This window comes from Chinchilla lanigera, unplaced genomic scaffold (assembly GCF_000276665.1).
Source record: "Chinchilla lanigera isolate Chin_1 unplaced genomic scaffold, ChiLan1.0 scaffold00104, whole genome shotgun sequence".
Taxonomy (NCBI): Eukaryota; Metazoa; Chordata; class Mammalia; order Rodentia; family Chinchillidae; genus Chinchilla; species Chinchilla lanigera.
In genome coordinates, this window is record NW_004955505.1 from 7,190,929 (window position 1) to 7,217,563 (window position 26,635).

Below are 26,635 nucleotides of genomic sequence, written 5' to 3' on the forward strand. Positions count from 1 at the left end.
TAAGTCACTAAACTGTCAGGCTGGGCTTGACCTTGTGATCCTCCTGCCTCATCCTACTATAGGGTTGGGATTATAGGCATAGAGGCTACCACGCACAGCTTAGCCTACCTTTCATCTTTCCTCCTTCCTTTTCTTTTTACAGTACTTGGGACTGAACCAAGGGCCTCTGTACTACAAACCAGTTCCTCTTATTTTGAGACAAGGTCTCACTAAGTTCCCAACGCTAGGCTTGAACTTTCGATTCTCCTGCCTCAGCCTCCCAGAGTGGGATTACAGGTATATGCCACTATGTCCAGAGCCACATACCTCTTTCTACAACTAACTTCAAATCTGTAAGTAAGTCATTTCTGTTTGCTTTTCCTATATCCTGTCATAATTTCTCATTTCTTAGCTCAGTTGCATAATATTTTCTTTCACACATGTTTATCAAAGACCTTAAATTTCTCTTTATTGATATATTTATACTCAAGAAAATTTATAGTTTAGGGGCTGGGGATTTAGCTCAGCGGCACAGCACCTGCCTGGCAAGCGCAAGGTCGTGAGTTTGATTCCTGGTACCAGAAAACAACAACAACAACAACAACAACAAAACTTATAGTTTAAAAACTAGAATTTGTATTTTTATTATTTTTGACAGAGGGCCTCACTTTGTAGTTCAGGCTGGGCTTGAACTCACTGTATACACCAGGTTGGCCTTAAACTCATGGTAATCCTCCTGCCTCGGCCTCATGAGTGCTGGGATTATAGGTGTATGCCACCATACCTGGCCCTATTTGTTATTTTGAACAAAGCAAAATTAAATAATGACAATAAAAACATGAGTCAATTATCAGTTGACTTTATTTCCTCTCATATGGCATTACCAGCAGCATATATTTTGTAAATAAAATATATCATGGAACTATTTCATCAGTTATATTGTCCTGAATGAAGAATATTTGGTATCTGTAACAGTCTTATGGTATTTTGAACCAGGTTCAAATAACAAATTTGGGTTTTTCAAATGGTGACATAAATTCACATTAAAGTAAAACCCAAATACAGGCCAAGTCTAATACATTTACCAAATAACGGTAGAGTTCAAACAAAACCATTGTTAGCAAGAAATCATTTTAGTGATGAATATATAATAATGGAGTGTTATAAGTTCCTTGATGAATAAGCTTGGTAACTTGCTGATAATGAGAAATACCACTGATATTCAAATACAGTTTATAATCAAGTCCACTGGCACAAACCAAACCACGCACCTCTGCTCCAGTTCGTGAACGCCCACTCTAAGCAGTTGGCTATAATGAGCAATTATGTAACACTAAATGAAAGATAGACTTTTCCTAAAACAACAAGATAAAAACAGGAACAGTTTTTGCTTCAGTTTTTTCTGTTCTTTATAAAGACTATTTTGGTGTTTGTAACATTTTGTCTAAAAAAATAGCCATTATAAAACTAATTTTGCAGTCTCAAAATTTTTGAATTCTGCCCCATTGACAGCCTGAGAAATGTGTAATCAAGTTTAGGTAAACTGCTAGTATTATGATATAATGATGTATTTGGCAAAGTGGAAAGTATGAAACTTAATACTGAAAAGGTTTCTGCTTTGCTTTTGGTTTCTTTAGAATTTCTTTATAAAATCTTATGGTGTATGAATACTTATGAATGAATTCAATACTTATGAATGAAATATTTAAACGGTTCATAAATTTTGTAGTGTCATCAAAGAAGGGGTATTTCGTGTATATTACCTTAATTTCAATGACTAATACTTAAATTCAGCTGTGGAGAAATAAATATCATTTTGTTTTCTTTAGGAACTGGCTGGTATATGGAAATTTAGAAGTTGGGGATTTTGTTTTTGATGTGACCTTTTCATCATCTACCTTATGTCTCGAAACTTATTTTCTATGTTGTGTGTGTATTGTGTGTATGTGTGTGTGTGTATGTGTGTGTATATATATATATATATATATATATGTAGACAGAGAGAGAGAGAGATGTATAAAATAAGAGGCAAGTGGAGGTGTGACTGGCATTTAGTGGGCACACTGAAGGGGTAACAAAATCCCATATATAAGTCTTTTTTTTGTGTGTGTGGTACCAGGGATCGAACTCACAACCTTGCACTTGCCAGGAAGGTGCTTATGCCACTGAGCTATATCCCCAGCCCCCCATATATCAGTCTTAAAAGCACAGACTGCACAGATGGCTGTGATGAATACAGATGTCACAAAGTCAGTCCTAAACCCATACTAGGGATGTGGATGGAAACACTGTGGTAAAATACTCATTTTAAATGCAACACTTTAAATATAATATATCACAGATTTTTACATTAAATAGAGGAAAAACAATTATACTTTCTTTACCAGTGTCTCATTTTTTGTGTCAACTTCTAAATAGGAACATTTCACAATTTCCATTTTCACTTCTGCAGGAACAGAAGTTAGAGAGATAAACAATATACAATCCTTTGCCTGCTGTATACACTGTATTTGAAAAATAAAGTGGAAAGAAGACTAAGGGTTCCAAGTGCTTATCCAGGTTCCACAGTTACACATTTGAGTCTTCATCTGTGATGCTGGCACTGGGGGAACGGGCAGCAAAATCTTTAAACATATCATCTTCTTTTAACATGTGCTGGAAACAAAGAGACAGGAACACACAATGTAAGTATGAGCTTGGAACTACACAGTCTCAATATACATGCAGTCCTTTGGGGTTATTTAACAGGTATTATTAAAGGAGCATTTTCGATTCACTGTACAAACTTACTGTGAGGTTGTTGATGCCTTCAGAAAATGCACCTATCTGTCTCACTGTCCCTTCTGAATCTTCCATCTGCAAAGAACAAACCATACTGTAATATCATTTTCATAATTAGAAAGACAGTGAAGCAAAATGAACACAATTTAAGCAGAAGTAAGGCAAGTATTTTCTTGTTCTTACTCAACACCATTTATCTTATTTCTTTTGATGATAATCTCTTTTCATTGCAACTGGAAAATGAAAAATGAAAAGAAACACTTTTTAGCGCATCTGGCCTGATGACTCTGGCAACTGCATGAAAAGGACTTGGTTATAGGGCAAGATACAGTTTCCTATCTGAATTCTGGAAGGTTAGGTAGTAGTACCTATTCATTCCTGACTTGTTTTAATATACAGATTTCCTTAATACAGTGACTCATACGTAGGTAATCTTTATGGGCTCTGGCACAGCCTGGTGTGCTGGAGACTTTGAGCTTCCTGCTTAGCCTCTCTGTGCTTCAATTTTTATAGCTAAATAAAAACACTCTATGTTTTTAAGAGTACTATGGGCATTAATATATGTTAAGTGCTAAGGACAGAACCTGGAATGTGTAAACCACCTGTAAATGTTCACTGTTACTTTACTATTTTTAGGGATTTTAAGAAAATAACCTCAATTACTAGATACAGTATATGAAGTTTCCAGTCAGTGTCTAAATGCAGCATGCATGAGAGGTATATAGTGTACCTGTATATAGTTTACCTGCTCTAACCGATCCAAATCATCTTCATCATACAGGTGCATGTCCAAACCAGGCTTAAACCCCTTCTTTGAAGCGCTTCCTGACACCTGTCCCAATTCCATTGGACAAACATATTCTTCACCATCTTCCTGCTTCTTCTTTCTCAGATTCCCAAAATTGCTGAAGGTAAGTTTCTTTGGCTTTAAAAGCAAAAACACCCATGGATTGGATTAACTTCATATGACAAAGGACCTATGACATGTGTAATTAAATTATACACCCCACCACACAGAGAAACTGAATGATTAAATCTGCATAACAAAAACAAAGGCATCCAGTCATATGATGCATCCAAATATAAATGATCCTAGTTATGAAAGAATAACTATTAATCTTATTCTTCTTATTCACACAAACTAGCTGGATAGCCACTGTGATAAATTATGCTAAGACCCTTTGGTTTGATTAGACAAGACTTAATGCAATAGGATTTCTCATACTGAATCCAATTTTGAAGGTTTGTTCAGTCTAAAATAAGCAATTTTGTATATCTGTGCTGCTTCTACCGCAGCACTGGTAACAGGTAAAAGCATTCTCACTCTTTTAGAAAGACAATTTTAGTGATCATAGATGAGAGACTCCATTTTAGCCACTGAATAGGTCCTGAGATTATCAGGATGACTGAGAATTTAAGCAGAACATACTTTCTAAAGGCTTCCAATCTGGCATGTCTTTTAAAGGGATTCAAAGCCAGACAGAGGGGAATAAACAAGAAAAGAAACAAAAAGAACTTGGCACATATTTCTGGGAGAACTGATAAGCTCCACCTCCATACTAGAGTGGTTGAGATAGTATACTGAGAAGAGTTAAGATACAAATTATTTATTTATTCAGGTTTTTTTTTTTTTTAAGAGTCAGGGTCGCATTTATGTAGTTCAGGCCGGACTTCAACTCACTATGTAGCCCAGGCTAGCCTGGAACTCGTGGTGATCCTCCTGGCTTGGCTTCCCAAGTGTACTACCACGCCTGGCCAACAAATAAATTTAAAAGAAAAAAAAATAGTCTGAATCTGGTATAATCCACAAATCTATTAGAGAATGGATACCTAGTCTATCTTTTTCACTCTTTTTTTTTTTTTGGTTTTTCTCCGGTACCAGGAACCGAACTCACGACCTTGCGCTTGCCAGGCAAGCGCTTTTGCCGCTGAGCTAAACCCCCAGCCCCTACCTAGTCTATCTTAAAGCATTTCTTAAGTATTTTCATCTAACTTATAAGGCTATCCAATTATAAGCCAGAAAAGTGGAATCTGTATAAGAGAAATCTTCTTCTTTTTTCTACAGGAAACACAGAACTGCAGCCAGTATTTGGGCCCAAAGGAGTCTCTCTGCAGTGACAGTGCATCAGCTATAGAAGCCAACATCCTGCTCTTTACTATCAATACTAACAGGGTAAGTCAAGTAACAGAAACCTTCAAATATGGATTGTCTTAATTACTCTTGAAAATATACATATTTTAGCCGAGTATGGTGACACATACTTGTAATTCTAGCACTTGGAAGGCTATGCAGGATGATTGTTGTGTGTTTGAGGCCAACCTGAGCTACACAGTGAGTTCAAGGTCAGCCTGAACTACACAGTGGGACACTGTCAAAAAACAAAAACGACAAAATATAAACACTTTGACCACCCGTAAACACAATAAACCCCAGGGAAAGAGAGTAACAGGTACTAGTCAAAACTGGGCTGTTGCTTCAGGCATCTTATTAGGTGGTACCAGCTTGAACCCACCTTCACTTTGGCAGTAGCTGTTAAAAGTACATAATCTGGTAACTCCATGGCATCTCGCTTCTGGTGTTGGGCCTCAGCACCAATCAGAAGGTTGAAATGAGTGGCCAAATGTCTTCGCAACAAGGTCTTATTTGGTGGAATATTCAATAACTGAGCCATTGTTTCTACATTAAAACGAGGTTCTAATACCTGTAATAAAAAGGTTGAAAGGTATCACAGATCATACATGTTTGCACTGTACCTTACAATTTGCAAAGACTCTCTCATTTGGGTTATCTCCAATGATTCTCTTAACAGCCCCAGGAGGCAGACAGGGAATAGACTTTGATCTTTAATTTTCAAAGTGGTAGAGCTGGTCCTGTAATCTACGCTTCTGGTTTTGCAATGCTTACACTTCTGACTCTTTGGAGTGCTGCCTCTGGAAGCCAACTCGTTATGCAACATCAATGTGCAAAAATACAACCTGTGTAATTGCTGGGGTTTTAAATGATGGTCGTGGGAGATACAGATGCTATTCAACATCAAAGAAGACAATACAGGAGAAGTGGATTTAAATCTGATGTACAGTTTTATAAAATGAAAGTCTCTGAAAGTAAAGATTTACTACAAATAGAGTAGGAGGGTTAGATGAGATGACAGGATGATGACACGCAAACTGGTACAGAGTATCTCCCTTATCCAAAATGCTTGGTCCTAAGAGTGTTTTAGATTTGTGATTTCTTTTCAGATTCTGGAATATTTTCACATATACAATGAAGACTCTGGGATGAGATGCAAGCCTGAACATGAAATTCATTTGTGTTTCATATATATAACCTCATAATAATTTTATATAACATTTTTAGTACTTGCATTTTGACTGCAACTCACTATATGAAGTTTGGTGTTGAATGTTTCACTTGTAGATTTTGCTCAACCTAAAATATCCTATTCATTAGAGTAAAGGAAACAAAACAAGAAGCCAATGTAAAATTGAAGCAGAGTTTTACCATGAGTCCACCATGGACCCCACTGCCCCTGAGATTGGGGGCATATTCCGCCAAGTCCACAGAGCGCAGCCACTCCATCACACGGTGGTTGGTCCATTGCTGCACTTCAGATGGGGTAATACTACTCTGTGGGAACAAACAACCACCATGAGCTTTGGCTGTTGGTGACAGGATACCCCAAATCAAATATGCATGTGCAGCATAAGAAGTCTGCCCCATAGAGCACTACTACTTGACATCTCACTAAATGTTTTATTTTTTGAGACAGGGTCTTGCTATGTAGTTCAGGATGGCCTTGAACTCACTATGGAGCCCAGGGTAGCCTTGAAGTCACTGCACTCCCCCTGCCTCAGCCTCCTAAATGCTGGGATTATAGGCATGTGTACCATGCCTGGCTCCCATGTTATTAAAGAAAACATGTTACTTTGAATTGTCTTTTAAAGAATTTATATCATAGAGTTTCAAGTCTTCCAACATACTAAGAAGAAAAAGGAAAAGTTTTTATAGTAATATTCAGCTCTGTGGATTAAGAAGACAGGAAACAAAAATATACCTACAAAAAGTAAAAAACAACCTTTTGCTTCAACTACACAGTAGAACCATCATGGGGGCCAAAAAAGTAGAGGAATACAGGAAAACAAAGCCTAAGAAATAAATGAGGCTGGATTCAGGTTCTAAAGAGACTGTCTTTCCCTTCAGGCTCCAAGAAGAAATGGGGTTTTAGGGGTTTTTTTGAGACAGGGTCTCATTATGCAGTTCAGGGTGACCTTGAACTCACTGTGTAAAAGAGGTTAGCCTTGGACTTGTGTCGATTCTCTTGCCTCAGCCTCCTAAGTGCTGGGATTATAGGAATAGGTCACCACGCCCGGCTGAGTCTTAGTTTTGTATACAGAGTCACATACATGAAAAATGGAAGCTTATAGACCTCTGTCTGAAATGCTACCTCATCAGATGGCCGCCTCCGTAGACAGTTTGGTTCAAAGTTATTGATCCTTAGAACTTGGATGGCCCTTTTGATACTGAGATGGTGCAGTACACTCACAACCTTCAAAGACAGTAGGTCATCCTGCAAAATAGAACAGAAAGAAGCAGTCATTGTGCTGTCCTACAGCAATGGGCTCTTCCTAGGGAAATTACAAAACACTGCAATAAAAGTAGAAAAGCCACTAAAAACAGTATGCTTCATGAGATTGTTAGGGATTTCAAAGCTTTTCTTTGGTAACAGAATCCCCTTTTCCTGCTCTCAACAAAATCCTCTCAGGACTCTAAATAAAAGTTGTTCCCGACAAAGCTCATTGCCAACTGCTTTTCTTCCAGATGATCTGACAGGAGAATGGAATCCCAGGGCTCTGACAAACAGTGTGAAAAGCACTTGGTGGATCACTACAAATGACAATCTATTTTTTGTTCCCTGTTGGTGTTAGTGCTTGCTAAGCATGTGCTCCACCACTGAGGTACCCTACCAGCCAAATGTGTTTCAATTTGCACATACCACAAACAAAGGAATTTCTTTGTTCCCTTCTTGGATTTCAGAACTTTGTCTACAGGTAAAGCAGATACTTGTGCACAATTAAAGACATGGGCTACACTGCTCTTTTTGTTTTCAGCCCATAGCTACCATGAGAGCCAATGATGTTCATTAATCATCATGGTTTGGTTTTCCGTACTGAGGCATATCATAAGAAAAATCAAGAGTGCCCTTGTTAAGACTATTCCCCGGCCTTAAGAGTTCTGTGGTTCTAGATCATTATACTTTCCTCAGCACACTGTGACCAATTTTGGAAAAAGTCAGGTTTTGCTGAGAGTAAAAAAGAAAAGATGCAATTGTAAGTATCAACATATATCACTAATCAGTCCTTTAAGGAAAAACTTTGTGTGGCTACTGGGAACATTTCCAAATATATCAAACACACCCAAACAAATTACTTCAGAAGAAGGTGATTTGAGTGGGGGAGCAGTGTCAAGATAGGCACCAGTCTATTTCTACACACTCCCAGAAAACAAACAAGGAAACATCTATTGTAGGCACATTGATAACACATTTCTTATTGAAGAAAGGAGGAGGAGGAGGAGAAATGAACAGAATGTAAAAATATTTTTAAAATATATTAGACAACAGTTGAAATCGCCAACATTCCTAACTGGCTACTATCTTACTCCTCCAATTCCAGGCTGAATCACTTACAACAGTCATATAATGCAACATTCGACCATCGACTCGTCCTTCATCAAACTGGGTCTTATACTGGGGAAGGCCAATATCATCCAACCACCCTAAAAGAGACAAAGCCGTAAAATTACCATGCCCAAAACACCTTCTGTGATGAAAAAGGAAAGACAGCAATATTTACTGTTATTATTTTTAAGAATAAAAGCTTCTTACTAGTGACCCAGTTGAAATCCAGCTTTCCATGATTGGTTTCTTCTTCAGATCCTAGGGCTTGCAATGCCAGCTGGAGTTTCTTTCGATGAAGTGAATGCCTGATTCCAAGTTCCTGATGTGATAAACAGAAATGCTGATCTTATAATTCTATCTGTATGGGCTGCATGCACTGAGAAAAGAATGGAAACTCCTCCAAAATGAAGCTAGCATTGAAAATCCAACTCTACATTAAATTAGAATACTAATTGGGGCTCATAAAATGTTACTGAGTAAGATATCTCTAGAGATCTAAGACTACCACAGTGCATTCAGTGGTGTGTCAGACATTTTCAAGTGATTCATTTTCTTTGTAATATAAGACTTGTAGTATGTATAGTAAGAATTTTACTCTTAGTTTGTGCAAAATGTTAAATGACTGGGACATAAAATATACGGTGCTTTTTTCCTTTTTCAAAATAAAGTTGAACACACATTTCTCAGACAAGGAGATACAAACGGCAAATAAATATATGAGAAAATGTTCAACATCATTAGTCATTCGAGAAATGCAAATTAAAACAACACTAAGATTCCACCTTACCCCAGTAAGAATGGCTAGCATTAAGAAATCAACCAATAACAAATGCTGGCGAGGCTGTGGAGAAATAGGAACCCTTCTCCACTGCTGGTGGGAATGCAGACTGGTGAAACCACTGTGGAAATCAGTTTGGAGATTCCTCCGAAAACTAGGTTTAGAGGTCCCATTCAACCCAGCTATCCCCCTGCTGGGTATTTTCCCAGAAGATCTAAAAACATCATATCACAGTGATATATGTGCACCTATGTTCATAGCAGCACAATTTGTAATTGCTAAAATGTGGAAGCAACCCAAATGTCCATCCACCGAGGATTGGATAAGAAAATTATGGTACTTTTATATAATGGAATATTACTCAGCTGTAAAGAAAGATAAACTCGAGGCCTTTATATTTAAATGGTCACAACTAGAGACCATACTCATAAGTGAAATAAATCAAACATACATGTGCAAGCACCGCATTGTGTCACTAGTGTAAAACTTGAAAGAGTTAATTTAAACTCGGAGGTATGATAGACACTGTGAAATGATAGGAAACCACCGAAGAGTAAAGGGCTTCTGGGATGTGGGAAAAGAGAAGGGAAAGAAGGAAAAATTTTGTATGTATGTATATACAGGATAGATAACATGGTTGTTCTTCTATCTGCTATTTCTATGCTGAAACAAACTGTCAATGAGTCTTTGGTTGACCAGTATTGCATGTCTATATCTGTTTTCATGAGAAGCCACTTTGAAGATATCAATATGTAATACAACCACCATTGTTAATTCCCTACCACTTTGTTTGTAACTCTGTATTGTCTGTATTGTGCTTGTGATATGTTGTAAAATGTTGTATGTCTGTTAATGTTTCCCTCCTTTTATCCTTAAAATAAAAAAAAAAAAAAAAAAAAAAAAGAATTCAGCAAATCATCAAGAAGGTTATACACCATGACCAAATGGGATTCATCCCAGGGATGCAGGGATGTTTTACTATATGCAAATCAATTAATCTGATATACCATATCAACAGAACCAAAGAAAAAAACATGTGATCATGTCAATAGATGCAGAAACAGCTTTTGACAAAGTCCAACACTCATTCATGATAAAAATCCTACAGAAAATAGGAATCGATGGTCTTTACCTCAATCTAATAAAGCTATCTATGAAAAAAAAAAAAAAAAAAAATAAAGTTGAAATGTAATTTTATATTGAAATATAACTCAATAATGTTATAAAATGATTTTGAGAAATATGAACTTAAGGTTTATTTTTATGGCTATATAATTATTTATTAAAATGTTTAATGGTTCAAGTATTCCATAAAAAAGTCATCAAGATGAAACCCTTCAAGTGTGTAAGGCAAAACAAGCAAGAAACAGTTGAAAACTACTCTTCCAAGAGTCTGTAACAGTGACTACCCATGCTCCTTTCTGGAATAAAACACAATCCCACATTCCTGTTTTCTTTCTCTTAGTATTTGGTAAAGGAAGAAACAGTCACCTTCTCTAAATCTTGTTGAGAAGCCTGCAAAAGGGTTTGGCCAGATGCAATCCAGTGCTTGCCAGAATTCAGGTAGGACCCCAACCCTTGCTCCACCAGCCAGGTACAAACTTGTTCCTTTGTCCATTTGGCAAAAGGCATATCCAAGTCACTATAGGAAAATGAATGACTACATGAGAAACAATTTAAAGCCAACTGCATGGCTTACCATTAGTTTTGAACAACAGTACATTTAATAGACACGGAAATTCCCTGACGAATACCTCTTTGGCCATGAAAAGTTTAATTTTTAGTGCATATTTGCAGGAGGAAATACTAGAGTTTAAAGTTATGTTTGAATACCACTGTCTTTGTTTCAAGTGAAACTGCAAAAGATTCAATGTGATTTAGCAAGAATGTGTCATGTACCTGTGCCAACTACACATGAGGAATGCAAACTTTATCTACTGCAAATATGTACCAAAGAAAAGGAAGGGCCATCAAGTGATGGGTGGAGAGGGGAGTATGAAAAAAGGAATTGAGATGTGTTATGTACCTGTACCAACTCCTCACAAGGAATGTAAACACTATGTAGTGTACACATGTAATAAAAAATGTAAATCTAAAAAAGACTAAATTAAAAATAACATACAACAAATATGTTGTACAGTAAAACATTGAATTGAACCAATATCTGAACCAATTTCAACTAATGGGGTTGAAAAATTAGATTCCCAAACACTAAACACCCAGTAGCACTGAAAGAAACTCAAATCTACCTTGAAATAACTTTGGCAGAATTGTGGTTTCTTTGAACTGATAATCAATGAGAAGAGGACACTATGCTGTAAATGTAGGAAAGAGTAATCAAAACAATTTTTGTTTTCTTTTACTTAGATGCACAGACACTGTAGTACTCTGATATGAAAAATAAATGTGAGGAAGAACACAACTCTTCTCTTTTTTTATGGTAGCATAGGGAAGTCCTTCAGTTTGTTCAAAGAGAACATAGGGCAAGTGGGAACATTCAGTATCTGAGAGAAGGCCAAAGAAAGACTCCTCCTTGATGAAAGCTGCATCCAGTGCTCCACCTGTGTGGGAAGGACTGTGCAGGGAAGGGCTCAGCCCATTACATTTTATCAGATTTTGTATCAACACTTTGCACTGTATGTTTGCCAACCCCACCCTTTCATCTCAGTAGATGAGAATATTGATTCCAAATCAGCTCTATGCTTTGATAAGGGTATACAAAAAGATTTTATTGTCTTAATGCGGAAAACATTATGTCTAAGAACTGATAGAATTTATGTCTTTCAGTGTTTTTAGACTCCATTAATCTTTAATGTTTAGTGAACAGTTATTATTTGCCAGCCACTTAACACATAATAACCCATTTAATCTTCATAATCACCTTTTGGGATAGGTACACACTAATTATGAGGACGACAACGATGACGAAAAAACTGAGACATGGGAGTCATTGCTCAGGATCACCCAGCTGGTATGAAGTAGGAAGACCAGGCACCAAATCCAAGACGTCTTTCTAGAATGTACTTTTTTGGGGGTTGTTTGTTTGTATGGTGCTAGAGACTGAATGCAAGTGCTCTCCCACTAAGCTATATCACCAGGCCCTAGGACCCACTTTGAACCACTATGTAATCCCACCTTTCCAAGGCTATGCTTTTGAATACTTAATTGCTACCTACGTAAAGTGTAAGTCCAAGAGTCATCGTAGTACAGATGTTGCTGACACTGACACTCAGCTCTGGCTCTGTACCTATCTCACCAGGGCTCAGTTTCTGTGCAGTTATCATTAACCACTGACAAACTGCACCACGCTAAAAAGGATCGGCCCTTCCTTTAGACATGGTAGTTACGCCATGACTTTAATTAACTCAGTGACTAACACTGCAGGTATTCACAGCCTTGACACCTCAGCAGAGATGTTGCAGTCCATTCACTTGGTTGTTCTTACCTGTTAGTCTGTCCCAGATCACGAGACCAGCCAAGTCGAGGACCTGCAGTTGCCCTTGTCCCTCCTCTTTTGAATTCAGGCTCAGACATGTCTTCTGGGTTAAATGTAGTTGACTGACTTCTTCTAAGTCTGAAAAAGACACAGCACACATGGCCATGATGAAACCTGAGGCAGCCTTAGACTTTAAAATTAACCAGAATGTTTTAAACTGGTATGTACATTGAGTTATTCCTCTTTGGATGTAGTTAACACAGATATATGAATTTAAATTCCAAGATCTAGTGAATTAATGGATCCCAAATCACAATTTTCCTTCCATAAGAGAACACAAAAACCTTACCATTTCATGCCCATTTTCTGTCAATTTCCCCTTTGTCCCTACATTTGAGCAACATGTAACACAAGACTGACTCTACTTGTTTACTCTTTTACTTACTTTCCAAAGAGTCTCATAATACCTCTGGATTTCTTTCTGGAATCTGGAGACAGTGGAGACATCTGGAAGGTACTGTTTCCTTGTGGATCTCTGGGCTGAGAAGATGCACCAGCTAGATTCAGGGGCTCTGCTGTCTCTTTTTCTGTTTCAGCTATTCCAAGATAGAATAAAGACTTGATGAATTTTAAGCATATGAAATGAACATGATCAGATTTTAACTTTCTTGGTTTCTGCAACTGTTAAGAATTCTCCTGTCGGTCTATAAGTCAGTGATTTACAGAGAATACACTGTAAATATGAAACTAGAATGTAAATATACTTTCTAGTTTACTCTTTTGTCTATAAAGACAAGTAAAAATCACAATTTTGAGATTAAATGTTTAATAGGATAGCCACATTTTTTCCTTGTGTGATCTGATTTCATAATGAAGTTACTCTCCTCAGTGGCAAAAGCACCTGCCTGGCAAGCATAAGATCCTGAGTTCGATTCCTGGTACTAAGAAAAAAAAAAAAAAGAAAAAAGAAATTACTCTTAATCTCTCTGTACTACTTGGTACTGCTGAGTACCTCCTACCATCTTTAAAATTACCATCTCCCTTCATTTCTGTCATGACACTCTCCTAGATCTGTCCCTTGACAGTTTTTTCCCGGCTGTGGCAACCCTGTTTTTTTCTCTCCTCCATTCCACGCTAAGATTGTAATGATCTCTTAAAAAGCTTACCCACTCTAAACTCAGCACTAAATGATGGCTCTACTCATTGTAGGGAGGTGGTATCAAAATCCCTGGACCTAATCTCTCTTCTCAGCCTCATATCTGAATGTCTGTCATACTGTAAGTTCAATGTGCTGGGGTATCTTGGACTCAACTAACCCATACAATTTTTCTGAATGTCTCCTTTCTCAAATTATTTGATTTGATTTGATATTTAATTAGAATAGTATCCCTGTTATTTTAGTTCAAACTGTCATTTCTTTTTACCTATTCTTCTCCTTTGTCATTTAGAGAATCTGTTATCAAGTACTAGGATTTCTTTGAGAAATTTATCCTAACCTATTATTTCCTAGGCACTGGGAAAGCAATAAACTGGGTAAGTATAAGTTTTTCTCTTGACATAAAATTAGTACCTCTTGATTTTGCCTTAAAAAGAAAAAAAATCACGTTTGCTATTGCTAGATCTCCAAAGATGAACTATTTTATTCTATATCTCTTAGTGGTTTCCTCAATATAAGCTTTTACACTTTATATAGAAAAGTAAAAGCTGTGCAAATATCTCAGGAACAGTGTTTTAGCAAAATATACAGGTTGTAGAAGTTCACTTTTCTATGAAGCAGGGCTGTGATTATAGGTTATAGTAAGCAGCATTTGCCTTTAAGCACTAACAATACAAATTCTTCTAAGAAAGATACGGAAAACTATTTGAAATAGTTGTCTGAAAAGGTCAGTTTATGTATGCAGCATTCACTCTAGACATTTAAGGTTACACAGGGAGAACGTCATCTCTGCTGGTTCATGTGAGCAGATAGGTGGGCACTTATGTACAGTGACAGCACCTATTAGGACAAGCCAAGGGACTCCACCCATCCCATTCACAGGTAACAGCCTAAATGGGTATGAGTGCCCTTGAAAATGTTGCACAGCCCACTCTCATTTATGAAAAATCACTGGTTTTTCTTCTTTCTGTACGCTGTACTACAAAGAAAAAAACTGAGTTCCTCCTCTCCAAAAATCACTAAGGGTAACTCCTCTGATAATATGTAAAGTTACCTCTGTCATAACTAAGTATTATCTCAATCTTCAAAGCAATAAAATGTCAAAAGACTGTTCTCCTAATAGAACTTAAGTCTAAAGTTATCATCTTCAGAGTCTTCTACAACTTTCTTACCTGACTAAAAACATTTCTTTTTGGAGGCTAGGAAAAATGTACCCATGGAGAAGGGACTGTAAGGGTCTGAAAGTTCGTGTGTGATGATATGTACATCAAAGGCAAGAGCTGGCAGTACAATGCCAGGACATTCCTGCTCTGTTCTCTGTGGGCTGCCAGGACTCCTAAGAGCTATTCAACAGCATTGAGTAGATGCTGTTGACCTCTAAGAGATGTCAACAGCATTGGTTAATATATTATATAGGCTTGGAAGCAAAGGTTCTATGGAGTCCTTTTTTAGTAGAAGATGGAAAGAACACTCTGGAATAGAGAACTACATTTTCTGATTGCTGCCAGCTTGCTTTCGAAAGATCACAGAGGCCAAGCGCAGGATTAGATGAGCTTGGAGCACAGTGCTAGTGAAGGCTGGCATGCAGGGTACAATACCTAGGGTGGGTGCACTGGCACTTCGATTACGATCTTCAGATATCCCAACAACGCACACAATCACATGCAGCCCAATGGAGAGAACAAAAGGGGATGACAAAATGAAACAAAGATCAGAAACTCTTCCTCAAGAAACACACACAGTGGAGGAAAGGCAGGCACTGTGCTCCTGAGACTGCACAGAGACTCCACCAGGGCTGTGCACAGGGGCTCAACTGAGGCACTATCAAAACAGATGGGAAACTGTCTATAATGGAGACAAAGAGAATCACAGCTTTAGGTCTTTCCACTCTATACCCCAGGACAGAGCTTGACAGAGGCGATTTATCTTCACAGTGCTAAATTAAATCCACTGAAGCCTTTTTGCTTACTTTTCAACCAAGTCATTCACCTTCATCTCTGAGAAAAAGAAATGTATACATAAATGAACAAAGGAAGGGAAGAGGTTGATCTTTTCCCTTTTCTAAAAGATCAGGCCACACGTACCCAAGTTTGGTGCACTTGCTGTCCTCTTGTTACTTTTGATTTTAAAAAAGCCCCGACCAAAGGAAGACCTGGCTTTTCGAGTGCCAAAAGCATTGTCATCCACAGAGGCCTCATGTCCTGGTGCTTTAGGAGGGAGGCTACCAAACATGCTGTTTCCTCCTGGAGCTTTATCCTGAGAGAGAGTGACAATGATGCAGCAGAGCATTAATGTGCATAGTCATCAGGACACCAGGCTCACACTAAACATCAGATCATGTTACACAGATAACTCTGTTTAAAACAGTAACTGTTGTAACACATTATCAATCCTAAATGCCATAAATTTAAAAAAATGCATTCTAAAAATGTTTTTAAAAAAACAGCAACAACATAAACATGTCCATCACTAATCTATAATCTCTGTATTTAGGGCTTTAAATATTTAAGACAGATAAAAGTCCTCAAACTTTATTTGCCACATTCCTCAAAAGACATGGATTAAAGATATAGCTAGTAATAGCAGATTCCTCACTTTTCTAGCATCACGATACAGAACTAACTATAATACAATTCACATTCTTGTATTATAACTACATCAACAGAAGCTTAATGTAATTCTGCAAAGCAGGCATGAGCCCAAGCTTTTATATTCGCAAGATAAGGAGATTCTATTCCAGTTATTTTAAATATTCTTCTCAAAGAATAATAAAATGAAGGTACAACAAGCAGCTGTGTATTTTGGTTATGTGAATTAGCAATTATAGGGTTATAGTATATTATATTGTTTTAATATTACCCAAAGATAGTTTTTATTGCAGGTTCTCATTTCTCTAATATCTCTTGCTTTTTTTTTTTTCCCTGAGATACAGCCTTGTTTTATAGGTCAGGCTGGCCTTGAGCTCACTATGTAGCCCAGGCTGGCCTCAAACTTATTATGGTGACCCTCTTGCCTCAGTCTTCTCCTAACTGCTGGGACTATAGGCGTGTGCCACCATGCCCAGCTTTCTCTTGTTTTCTGTTTCTTTTGCCAACAGTGAGAAAAAGGTGAGGGGGAAAAGCCATTTAGAGGGGTGATTTTACTCTAAATACCTACTGCTCATAGTAACTGAAAGTTGATAGTACACTATAGTGGTCTTATTATCTATGTCTCAATAATGATGTCAAAGTCCTTTATCCATTTATTGAACTGACAAAACAAAAAGGACTTTAATGATAGTTGTTTCCAGCATTCTTGGTTCTGTTTACATGACACAAGGGCTGAGAATCAAAAAGGTTGTGCCTCAAAGTAGCCTGTCTACCTGACTAGCACATTTTCAAGGTCATGAATGAAAGTCTTGGAAAAAAAAGAAGTATGCTGATGAGGTCCTTAAAAATACCAAGGCATTTGCCTCCGACAGACAGTGGTTGTATAAAATAAACTACTAGTCATCTACGGTAAGAAGGGCTTTTTGTGAAGCCTACGGAACCCTAGTTGTGGTCATTCAGAACACTCTGTAGCATGACTGTGAGTTCATGGTCTTGTTTTTTTAATAACTGATTGAGATGATATTGACATAAAATTAACTATTTAAAGTAGACAATTTAGTGGCATTTAGTACATTCAAAATGTTGTGCAACTACTACCTCTATCTAGTTCCAGAGTGTCTGCATCATTCTAAAGTAAAACCCACACTATTACACATTCTCTCCTTGCGCAACTGGCAACCACCAGTCTGCATTCTCTATGGTCTTATCTACTCTGGAAAGAAATGGTGTTGTATAACATGTGACTTTTGTGTTTCACTTCTTTGATTTAGCATAATGTTTTGGTGGGTCTGAAACTGTTCGACTACTAGAGATATTTAAGCAATTTACATGTAATAGAAGCAAAAAATATTTTATATTTTAATTTGGATATTAAAGTTACCTCTGAAGGCTTCTGAATAGACTCCTTTTCCTGTTTAAAACAACAACAATATTTAACATTGTTACAGGACTCCTTTGTATGCTCAGAATTTGCCACATACACTTCCAAAAATAAGAAAAAAATTGCATTACTTCTAAGCTACAAAAGCTTAGTTTCACTTATTTCCTACTTTATTTTTTTGTTTTATTAAAGCCTCTATTTTTGGTTTTATGTAATATTTTCAATATTTTATATTCATACTTAATATTTATCGTTAACCATACCATGGTAGCTAATAATTTTTCATTAAAGAAACCACAAGCTCTTCCTGTGAGTTTTATTTGCAAAATGGGAAAAGTTGAAGATCCTTAAATATTTCTTTCTTAGATTAAAAGAAAAAAAAAAAAAAAAAAAAAAACAAGAAAAATATAGAACCAACCCCATCTGATGTCTCTTTCTTCAGATTGCCCAGACTGCTGGATTTTTGCAGACTTGAAGTTCTAAAAATAATAATGATAATTAGGATTAATAATAAGTGGCTCTGGTGTATCTATTTTTAAGTGGAGCATCTTAGAAAGAAACTAAATTGTATGTGGGTTGAATCCTGGCAATAAAAGAAAAATCTGGAATCATGCAGTCACTATGTGCTTAACTAAATTATATTATTTAGTTCTTTTAAAAGTAATGGTGGTTAATTGTCCTGCCAATAACGTAATAACCCACAAGTTAAAATAACTGGAAAAACACTTACAACTGTCCCTGTGATGTCAATATTTGAAAATAAACCAGTGATTTTGATGGACTACTGATATATCTGTCCATATACACATTTATATCAGAAAGTTTAAATACTTTTATATTCCTTATATCTACTTATAATTAAAAAAAGAAAGAAGGTTTTACTTTTCAATTTACAGAGGGGTGTCAGGATGGCTGAGTGGTCTAAGGTACCAGACTCAATTCACAGAAATCTGAGTCTGAATCTGGTAAAACAATTCATTTGCATAACAGAGGAATTCATATTGCTGCTCATGATCATTCATTTGCTAGTATAAATATCCAGAGATACTCTCTTTCACATAATTAGCATTCAGCTATATACAGATCCTGAGATAGTCTTCCTGAAAAATTGAAGTCAGGAATATGCGGCCAATTTAAAAAGACAAAGAAGGTTGGTGATATAGCTCAGTGGTAAAGCAAATGTTAAGCAAATGTAAAGCCTTTGATTTGATCCACAGCATCACAGATACAGTGACAGATGATAGATAATAAATACACAAACATCTAAAACAGATTTCTCCCAGATTTACATTTATAATAAGTTGCTAGAAAGTGTCTACTATTAAATAAAGTATAGTGAAAAAAAGAAATGATCTCATCTTTGAGTACTGGTCTGAAAAGTTTCCTAATTTTAACCAGACTTTAACTTGGATAGACATTCAAATTATGTCAGTTTATTAAACTGAAAGTACAGGAAAAAAACCAACAAATTCAGCTTTTCAGCCACCATATAATTCTCTGGGATTCTTTCTGCTGGAATAAAAAATGTAAATCAAGCTGGGTGTCGTGGCATACACGCCTGTAATCCCAGCACTCTAGGAGGACCAGGCAAAAGGATCAAAAATTCCAGCCCTGCCCAGGAAATTTAGGGAGACCTTGTCTCAAATTAAAATATAAAAAAAGAGGTCTGTGGATATACCTCAGTTAAAAGGCCCTGGGTTCAACCCCCAGTACAGTTAAAAAAAATATTATATATCACATATGTGTATGCCGGTACAGAAATTAATTAAAGGCACTGAAACTCAAGTGAAAACCTGATGAAAGAAAGCTAAAGATCTGCAACTTGGCATGAGATAATAGTCGTTTTTTGGGGGGGTGATTAACTTACCACCCTCTATTCTTACACAGTCAGCTCAACTGCACCATAAAATTGAAGTTATTCATTACTTGAATAGCTTCACTCAAAGAGACCCTCTTTTTTCTCAAGCTCTAATCACACTTTTTGTACTCAATAATGTATAACTTACAAAATACTGTCACCCAGCTGGGTTTCAACAGCAGCACCAAGGGTTATTTTTCCATCACTAAAGTGTTAAAAACAAAAAAAGATATTTATTAATGCCATGAATAAAAAACCATACAGATGCTCCTTGACTTACAATGGTGTTAAAAGTTTCGATAAATCCAACTTTAGTGGAAGATATCACCAAGTCAAAAAATGCATTTAGTGTGAGGTATAATCATAAAGGATGGTGAACGTTAAAATTAATTATTGCAATAGAAGACCCCTTGCCATTAATTCCCCTCAAAATACTCTCCCTTGCTTCCAACACACATATCCCATCATTCTTGCCACCCAGTGAAGTAGTTCTGGAAGTCCTCTTTTGAGCCTTTAGTTATGTTCTTATGGCTACCTCAAAGTTTTGAACTGACTCAATGTGCATGGTCATTTTGACCTTGGGGAAGAGCTGGAAGTGGCGCGGTGTCAGATCCATTCAATAAAGAAAATGTGGACACACTGAAATGTTTTTACATGATAAAAACTGTCCTAAATGCTTTGAATTGATGCAGGACATTGAGGCAGACAAGATAGTTCAACTAAGGACACTCACAAAAAAGGACTTTCAGAACTGCTTCAGAAAGTGGAAAGAATGGTAAGCGTGTTCAAAGCAAGGGGAAATATAGTGAGAAGGATTAGTGGTAAAATGTGTCTTTTACTATAATAACTTCCAAATTTAAATATTTGTCAGATTTTTCTTTACACCTTATACACCTAATTTACCAAATGACATAAATTTGCCTATTTTTCTTTATATTTACTTAGAATGCTTATACTATAGCTGGGCAAAATTACGTAACACAAAGCCTATGTTATAATGAAGTGCTGAATATCTCAAGTAATTTATTGAATATTATCCTGAAGATAAAATCCCAGCACCATTGTAAAGTTGAAAATTGTTATGCTGAACCCCAGTAAGTTGGGCACTGTGCATATTCTAAGTGAACAAAATTGTCAAAACCAAAAAACATGTACAAAGGAAGCTATTTCTATTATTTAAAATTTTATTTATTTGGTCTAAAGTAAGTTTAGGCTATTAATTTGAAAACATGCTGATAAAAAAAAAAACTCACCTATGGAGAAACTACTATATCACTTTTCTATTTCCTTCATAGTCATCTTTCAGACGGCTTTGTGGCACATGGTTGTTACTATCCTGCTACTGCCCTTTGATGGCCACCTACGACCTAGGAAGTAAAATCCAAGTTCTTTGAAACCCCCCTCTAACCTGACTACCTGGCCTCCCCAGGATCAGGTCCCAATACTTCCTACTTCACACTTTCTATTACAATAATATACAATGATCACAGGTTCCCACACACATGCCTTCCTGTTTCTTCTTTGCTTGGTAGAAGCTTTGGCTGTAAGTAAGTGCAAAGTAAATTTCTTTTGGTTGTTTGACTTTTTTGAAAATTTATTGCAGTGTCAGACTGTGAATAACGTACTTCTCTTCAAATGAAGTCTCTGGCTTAGGAGGCAACTTTGATTTTTCAGCAGTTTCCACGCCTATGGATGCTGGCAATAATGAAGGGATTGAAACTTGCAAGATGTTGGTATGGAGCTGCAATATAATTATAAAAGTAAAAACAAAACCCAAAACAAAACAACCAAAAAGCCACACAAACACAAAACAAGCAAAACATAAAGTAAATATAAATAAATGACACCTGCCTTAAAGCGGTGCAATGATTTAACACTAAAGCTGAGTATAATATTTTGTGAACAAACACTATTTAATTAATTTCTACCACTAGTCTTGTATGAAAAACTGATCTGGCTAGTTAATATATTCTGTGTGAAGAAGCTGATTAATTTCAAAGAATAGAGTTGATAAAAAGTGTAATTAAAACCAATTTCAAAGTCCTTTGCAGTTACAACTTGAAACATTTTGTTTAGTGATAATATTACAGCAACAAATGAAATGCTTAACACATTTCTCTAAAATGCTTTGTGTATAGGTCTGCATTCTGTGAAAGAATTTTAATGCTTCAGGTGTTTCAATAATTTATGAAAACTGGAGAGCTGCTGAATTGTGGTCCACAAATAGTAAATCAAATACTTTAAAGCATATTTCAGTAAGAAAATCACCAGAAAGTAAACTGCACGTCAACTGATCAGTGACAACTCCTCACTTTTGAATTTGAGCCAGGTAAGGACTCATATGAGTGAACACATTTTTTTTTTTTTTTGTGGGGTGCTAGCGCAGGATTGAATCCAAGGTCTTCCCATTGAGCTGTACCTTCCATTCTTTAAAAAAAATTACTGGGAGACAGTTCTTGCTAAATTGCTCAGGCTGGGTTTGAACTTTTGATCCTCCTGCCTTGGCCTCCTGGAGTGTGAGCCACCACGTTAGACTCAGTGAACTAATTTTTTTGCGCCAACCAAGTAGCAGCAGTCTCAACTTAGTAACTATACACCTACAGCTATGGCCAACTTACTACTGCCTGTATGAGCTCCAAGTACCCTAAAAACTACATATTACCAACCTGAGGAGAATGTGCTTGCTGATAAAGCTTACTTGGTTAAGTAAGTAATGAATTCAGCTTTGTGATTTTTGTTTCAGTTACGTAGTCATTTTTTCCTTAGATACTCTAAAATTTTATAAAGGGGAGGTAGTTCAATGGTAGATCTCTTGCCTACCACAGGCAAAGCTGTGGGTTCATTCCCTGGCACCCCTCCAACAAAAGGATATCAAATATGAAAGCACAAGAAATGTGAAGTCTTATTATGAAATAGAATACATATTATTTTACTATTAGCTTTGTCAGCTTGAATCTTATAATAATTATTCTGGGACAAACTAGTCATAATGCCTGTTTCCTAAAGTTCATACATCTTTTTGGATTCCTAATCATGGGGAAAAAATAATTATACTAAAAGACTGACCCATTTTCTTGATTTCTTTTCCAAACTCTAAACCTTCATTTCTATTGCACATCTCTCTTCTGGCTTTTCTTTAAAAATGCAGTGGAACTCCCTCACTTCTCATGAAATCGTTTCTGTTCCAAAATATAAACCTATCATTAAACTGGAATTTACACAGCAAAAAGTCTTTTAAGAATATGAAGGGCCGGGGATATAGCTTGGTGGCATAAGTGCCTGCCTTTCAAGTGCAAAGTTCTGGGTTTGATTCCCAGTACCAAAAAAACCCCAGAAAAACCAAGAACAAAACTTACAAGAATATGGACTATCTGGGTGTGCTCTACACGTGACAGCAGCCTCTATACATGCAGTGCACTTATTGGTTGTCAAATGTTATTTTCCCCTTCAGTACAAATATAAATGCACTTTTAGTAAGTTGGGAATTTCCCCCTTTAAAGTATCTTTTATTCCTTAAACTTGTTTACTAAAATATCTTAGCCCTTTCTGACAAGAATTCTACATTCTTGTAATTATCAACAACAGATAAGAAAGAGTAATGATGCCCTGCCCTTTGGTCTCTTTTCACAGCCTATTGCAAAATGAGAGCAGAGATGACCAAAGTCACTGTTTAGTTGCATAAAACAGTATTTTCCATTTGTAGTCTCTCTACATAGTAATTTACAGTAGAATTAAGACATGACTTCAGGGCAAAGATCAAAGACAATGCCAGGAAACCATGTAGTCTCAGCGAAGTGGAGAGTTTGCCTGGTACAACCCTTTCTTTTGGGTTTTTGAGAATGCTCTTGAATTCAGTATGTAGCCCATGCTGACCTCAAACTCATAGCAATCCTACTTCTATAGCTTCTGGAGTGCTAGGATCTAAATCCTTTGTTTAGAGAGCGGAAAGATTGAGAGTAGTACTGTTACCATGAACCTTTAAAAAGACTAAAAGTAAGTGGCTGTGGTCTTACTTCTTGGCCAGGGAATCTAAGGCCAACAAAGGCTTACTATGAAGATATGTGTGGACATGCTCTTATCTAATGGAGTAGGTTACACGGGGATCCATATAAAATTCCACATATTGAAAGTATTATACCAAACCAGGTACAAAAGAGAAGAGATAGAATAAAATGAAAAGGTGGCTTTGAACCTCTATGGCATTTTTACACGCCCAAAGCTGAGGAAAATATTCATCTGCAAATAATTGGAGGAGAAGGAAAGAGGACTTGGAGGGAAGTACACAGGGCCCAGTGTGCTGGGACCCTTGTAAAGGAACTGGCAACACAGCCTGGCTTTGCTCAGGAATTGCTACAGACTAGGGGCACTTGACAGCTTTCAGTTTTCCTTCTTCTTTCCAGAAGTGCCTAAAGCAGTTATGTGATGTCTTTCCTAGCACTGTGCACTGGGTACGGGAGACAGATAATGTGTCCTTAAGTTTTACAGCTCTTTAAACTGATTGGAGTGATAGTCAAGAAACTGCCTGACAAACTGCACTTGAGCAACTTCACATACATCTTGTTCTAAACTGGATGACTGGCTCCTGGAAGGTTGGTGCCTCACTGGAATAAAATTTGGGGGTCTTTGGAGAGGAGCTGATTATATTTTTCATGGGACAGAGATGTAAACTGTTGCAGTCAAAGGATGGCATGGCACACTAATTTTTCCAAATATGGTTGCATCAGTCCATTCCACTGCTCAGGTTCTTACAATGTGGTGCAGCCACTTGTCCATTAAGAGGTAGGGTTGATGTCCCCTCTCCTTCAACCTGGGTCAGGCTATAACCTCAGCAGAAGGGATGTTATGTGACTTCTGAGGTAAGGCTAAAGGATGCCTGTCCTCTTGGACAGTTTGATGCAATATAAATGAGTTTAAGACTGCTTATTGCCCTCCAGTTTAAGTAAGCCAAGGGGAAATTATATTGTCATCTTTTGGAGTTACCACCAGAAATGACCAAAATATATTTACTTATATAATCTCATTTATTCCCATTTTATTTTCCTCTACCTATTTTTTAATAAATAGATTATAATCTTGTTTTAAGGTATGTACCTTGAAAGGATTTATGTTTTTTCTGAAATGACTTTTTAAAAAGGAGTCTAGCTACGTTCCCCAGGCTGACCTTGAACTCCTGGACTCAACTGATCTTCCTCCGAAATCTCCCAAGTAGCTGAGAGCATAGGTACATGCCACCACCATGCCCAGCTTGTTTTTCCTGAATTTTGTAAGGAATTTTGATATTGCTCAAATCATTTGTTAGAGAGAGGGAGACACTGCACATTTATAAAAGTGTTAAGGGAGTGAGTGAGGGAGAGACCTGGAGAACACAAAAACTGCCAGAACCAAATGGAAACTGAGAAAAAAAGCATGTGCTCGTATTATTAATGGTGTTTGAACTTTCACTGACACAGAGTCTTCAACAAGAAGAAAATACTGACATTCTGTACATACCTCTTCTGGAATACTTGTGTCGAGTGGGTCATGGCTGGGAGACTCCAATACTGGAGAAATCAATGGACTTCTCTCCAGATCACTAAAGCCCTGCGTATCCAACAAAGTGGGGATGGAACTGGAATTGAGCAGGTCTTCATATTCACCATCTTTGCCTAGAATACAATAAAGCAAAAAGAAGACAACAGTAGTTTTTTTAAATGTTTCTCTTCTGGAGGAAAATAAGAATTCTAATTACATTACACATAAAACATTTTCTTTTGGCCGGGTTGGTGGCACATGGCTATAATCCTAGCACTTAGAAGGTTGAGGCAGGAGGATCATTTTGAGTTTGAGGCCAGCATGAACTACATAGTGAAGCCCCGTCTCAAAAAAACCAAAAACCAAAAATCAAACCAAAGTAAAACAAAATCCCAAGCATTTTCTTTTTTGGAGGGGGTAGAGGGTGCTGGAAATTGAGCCTAGGGCCTAATACATGCTAACCATGTTTTCTAATTACTAACCTATACCCCAAGCCCACCAAAAGAGTCAACTTCTTCTGGTACCACTGGAAAACAGCAATGTTTCCAGTGGTACCAGAATGTACCACTGGAAACATGGTATTCATAAAGGAAGTTGGATTTGATAGGATCACTGACTCGCAAGATTGAAAATCACCTTAAAGGTAATTTATTCCAACAAAACCTCATGTAAATTTTAAAAATTGAGGGCTTTATAAATTTTAGTTTAGGAAAAGCCAAGCTGCAGAATACCTGGTACAACAAACTAATTCTGAGTAACAACAAAGTCACCATTTAGACACCTTATTTTTCATCAGTGCTCTGCTCTGGAAAATACATAAAAGGAAAATAGGAGACAAAAAAGGCAGATGACCTTTGATCCCTCAAAAAAAATCCTTTTATGGCTCTTAAAAGCAAAAGGAACAACCTACCACAGAGAAGCTACCATATATTCTGCAAAGCAGCGATTTTGAGAATTTTTTGTTTTACATCTGTAGAAATGACAAGGATTAACTTCCAAAGTCTTTTTTTAAAAAATAGAAACAGTGATTAAAACCTTTTTTATTGTTCGCTTTTATTGTTCAGACAGGGTTTTGCTATACAGTTAAGCCAGCTTTGAACTTGCTAGCCAAGGCTTGCCTCGAACTCGTCATCTTTCTGCCTCAGCCTCCTGAGTTCTGGGATTGTTGGTGCGTGTGACTATCTAATCTCTAAATAATGCTAAATGGTAAATCATAAACAGCGGTTCATGACCTTAATTCATTCTATGATTCTGGAGAAAATGGCTATGTTTACATCGGTTGTGTGCATCATCCAATGCAGTTTTTGCAAAATTTTGCTGAATGATTCTGTTCGAGAACCAAATTGTTTGCAAACAAAAGCACTCATGAACCAAAGAACCACTGTACTTGTTTAAAGATCTTAACCAGACATAAGTTTCTTTCTTTCGTTTCATCTTTATTTTTTATTAGTACATGTTTGCCATACATAATGATCACACTCACCATGGG

At 37.0% G+C, this 26,635-nt stretch overlaps 1 protein-coding gene across 10 annotated transcripts in view; it reads right to left on the reverse strand.

Annotated features, from left to right (window-relative positions):
• Window positions 1-822: 822 nt before the first annotated feature.
• Ppfibp1 (PTPRF interacting protein, binding protein 1 (liprin beta 1)) overlaps window positions 823-26,635 on the reverse strand; it is a 202,756-nt gene continuing 176,943 nt past the window's right edge. For 6 of the 10 annotated variants that reach the window (XM_013505928.1, XM_013505933.1, XM_013505927.1 and 3 more), the window contains 18 exons: window positions 25,126-25,280; window positions 21,261-21,376; window positions 19,784-19,840; window positions 18,196-18,256; window positions 17,778-17,807; window positions 15,893-16,064; window positions 15,407-15,439; window positions 13,098-13,248; window positions 12,662-12,790; window positions 10,708-10,858; window positions 8,646-8,757; window positions 8,448-8,536; window positions 7,206-7,328; window positions 6,263-6,388; window positions 5,274-5,462; window positions 3,506-3,685; window positions 2,770-2,835; window positions 823-2,634 (listed from right to left, as the gene is read on the reverse strand). In XM_013505928.1, the coding sequence (XP_013361382.1) occupies window positions 2,548-2,634; window positions 2,770-2,835; window positions 3,506-3,685; window positions 5,274-5,462; window positions 6,263-6,388; window positions 7,206-7,328; window positions 8,448-8,536; window positions 8,646-8,757; window positions 10,708-10,858; window positions 12,662-12,790; window positions 13,098-13,248; window positions 15,407-15,439; window positions 15,893-16,064; window positions 17,778-17,807; window positions 18,196-18,256; window positions 19,784-19,840; window positions 21,261-21,376; window positions 25,126-25,280 (2,027 nt within the window). In that variant the 3' untranslated portion in view covers window positions 823-2,547. The remainder of the gene's footprint in view (window positions 2,635-2,769; window positions 2,836-3,505; window positions 3,686-5,273; window positions 5,463-6,262; window positions 6,389-7,205; window positions 7,329-8,447; window positions 8,537-8,645; window positions 8,758-10,707; window positions 10,859-12,661; window positions 12,791-13,097; window positions 13,249-15,406; window positions 15,440-15,892; window positions 16,065-17,777; window positions 17,808-18,195; window positions 18,257-19,783; window positions 19,841-21,260; window positions 21,377-25,125; window positions 25,281-26,635) is intronic. The other 4 variants (XM_005407168.2, XM_005407163.2, XM_013505932.1 and 1 more) reach the window with 3 other exon arrangements.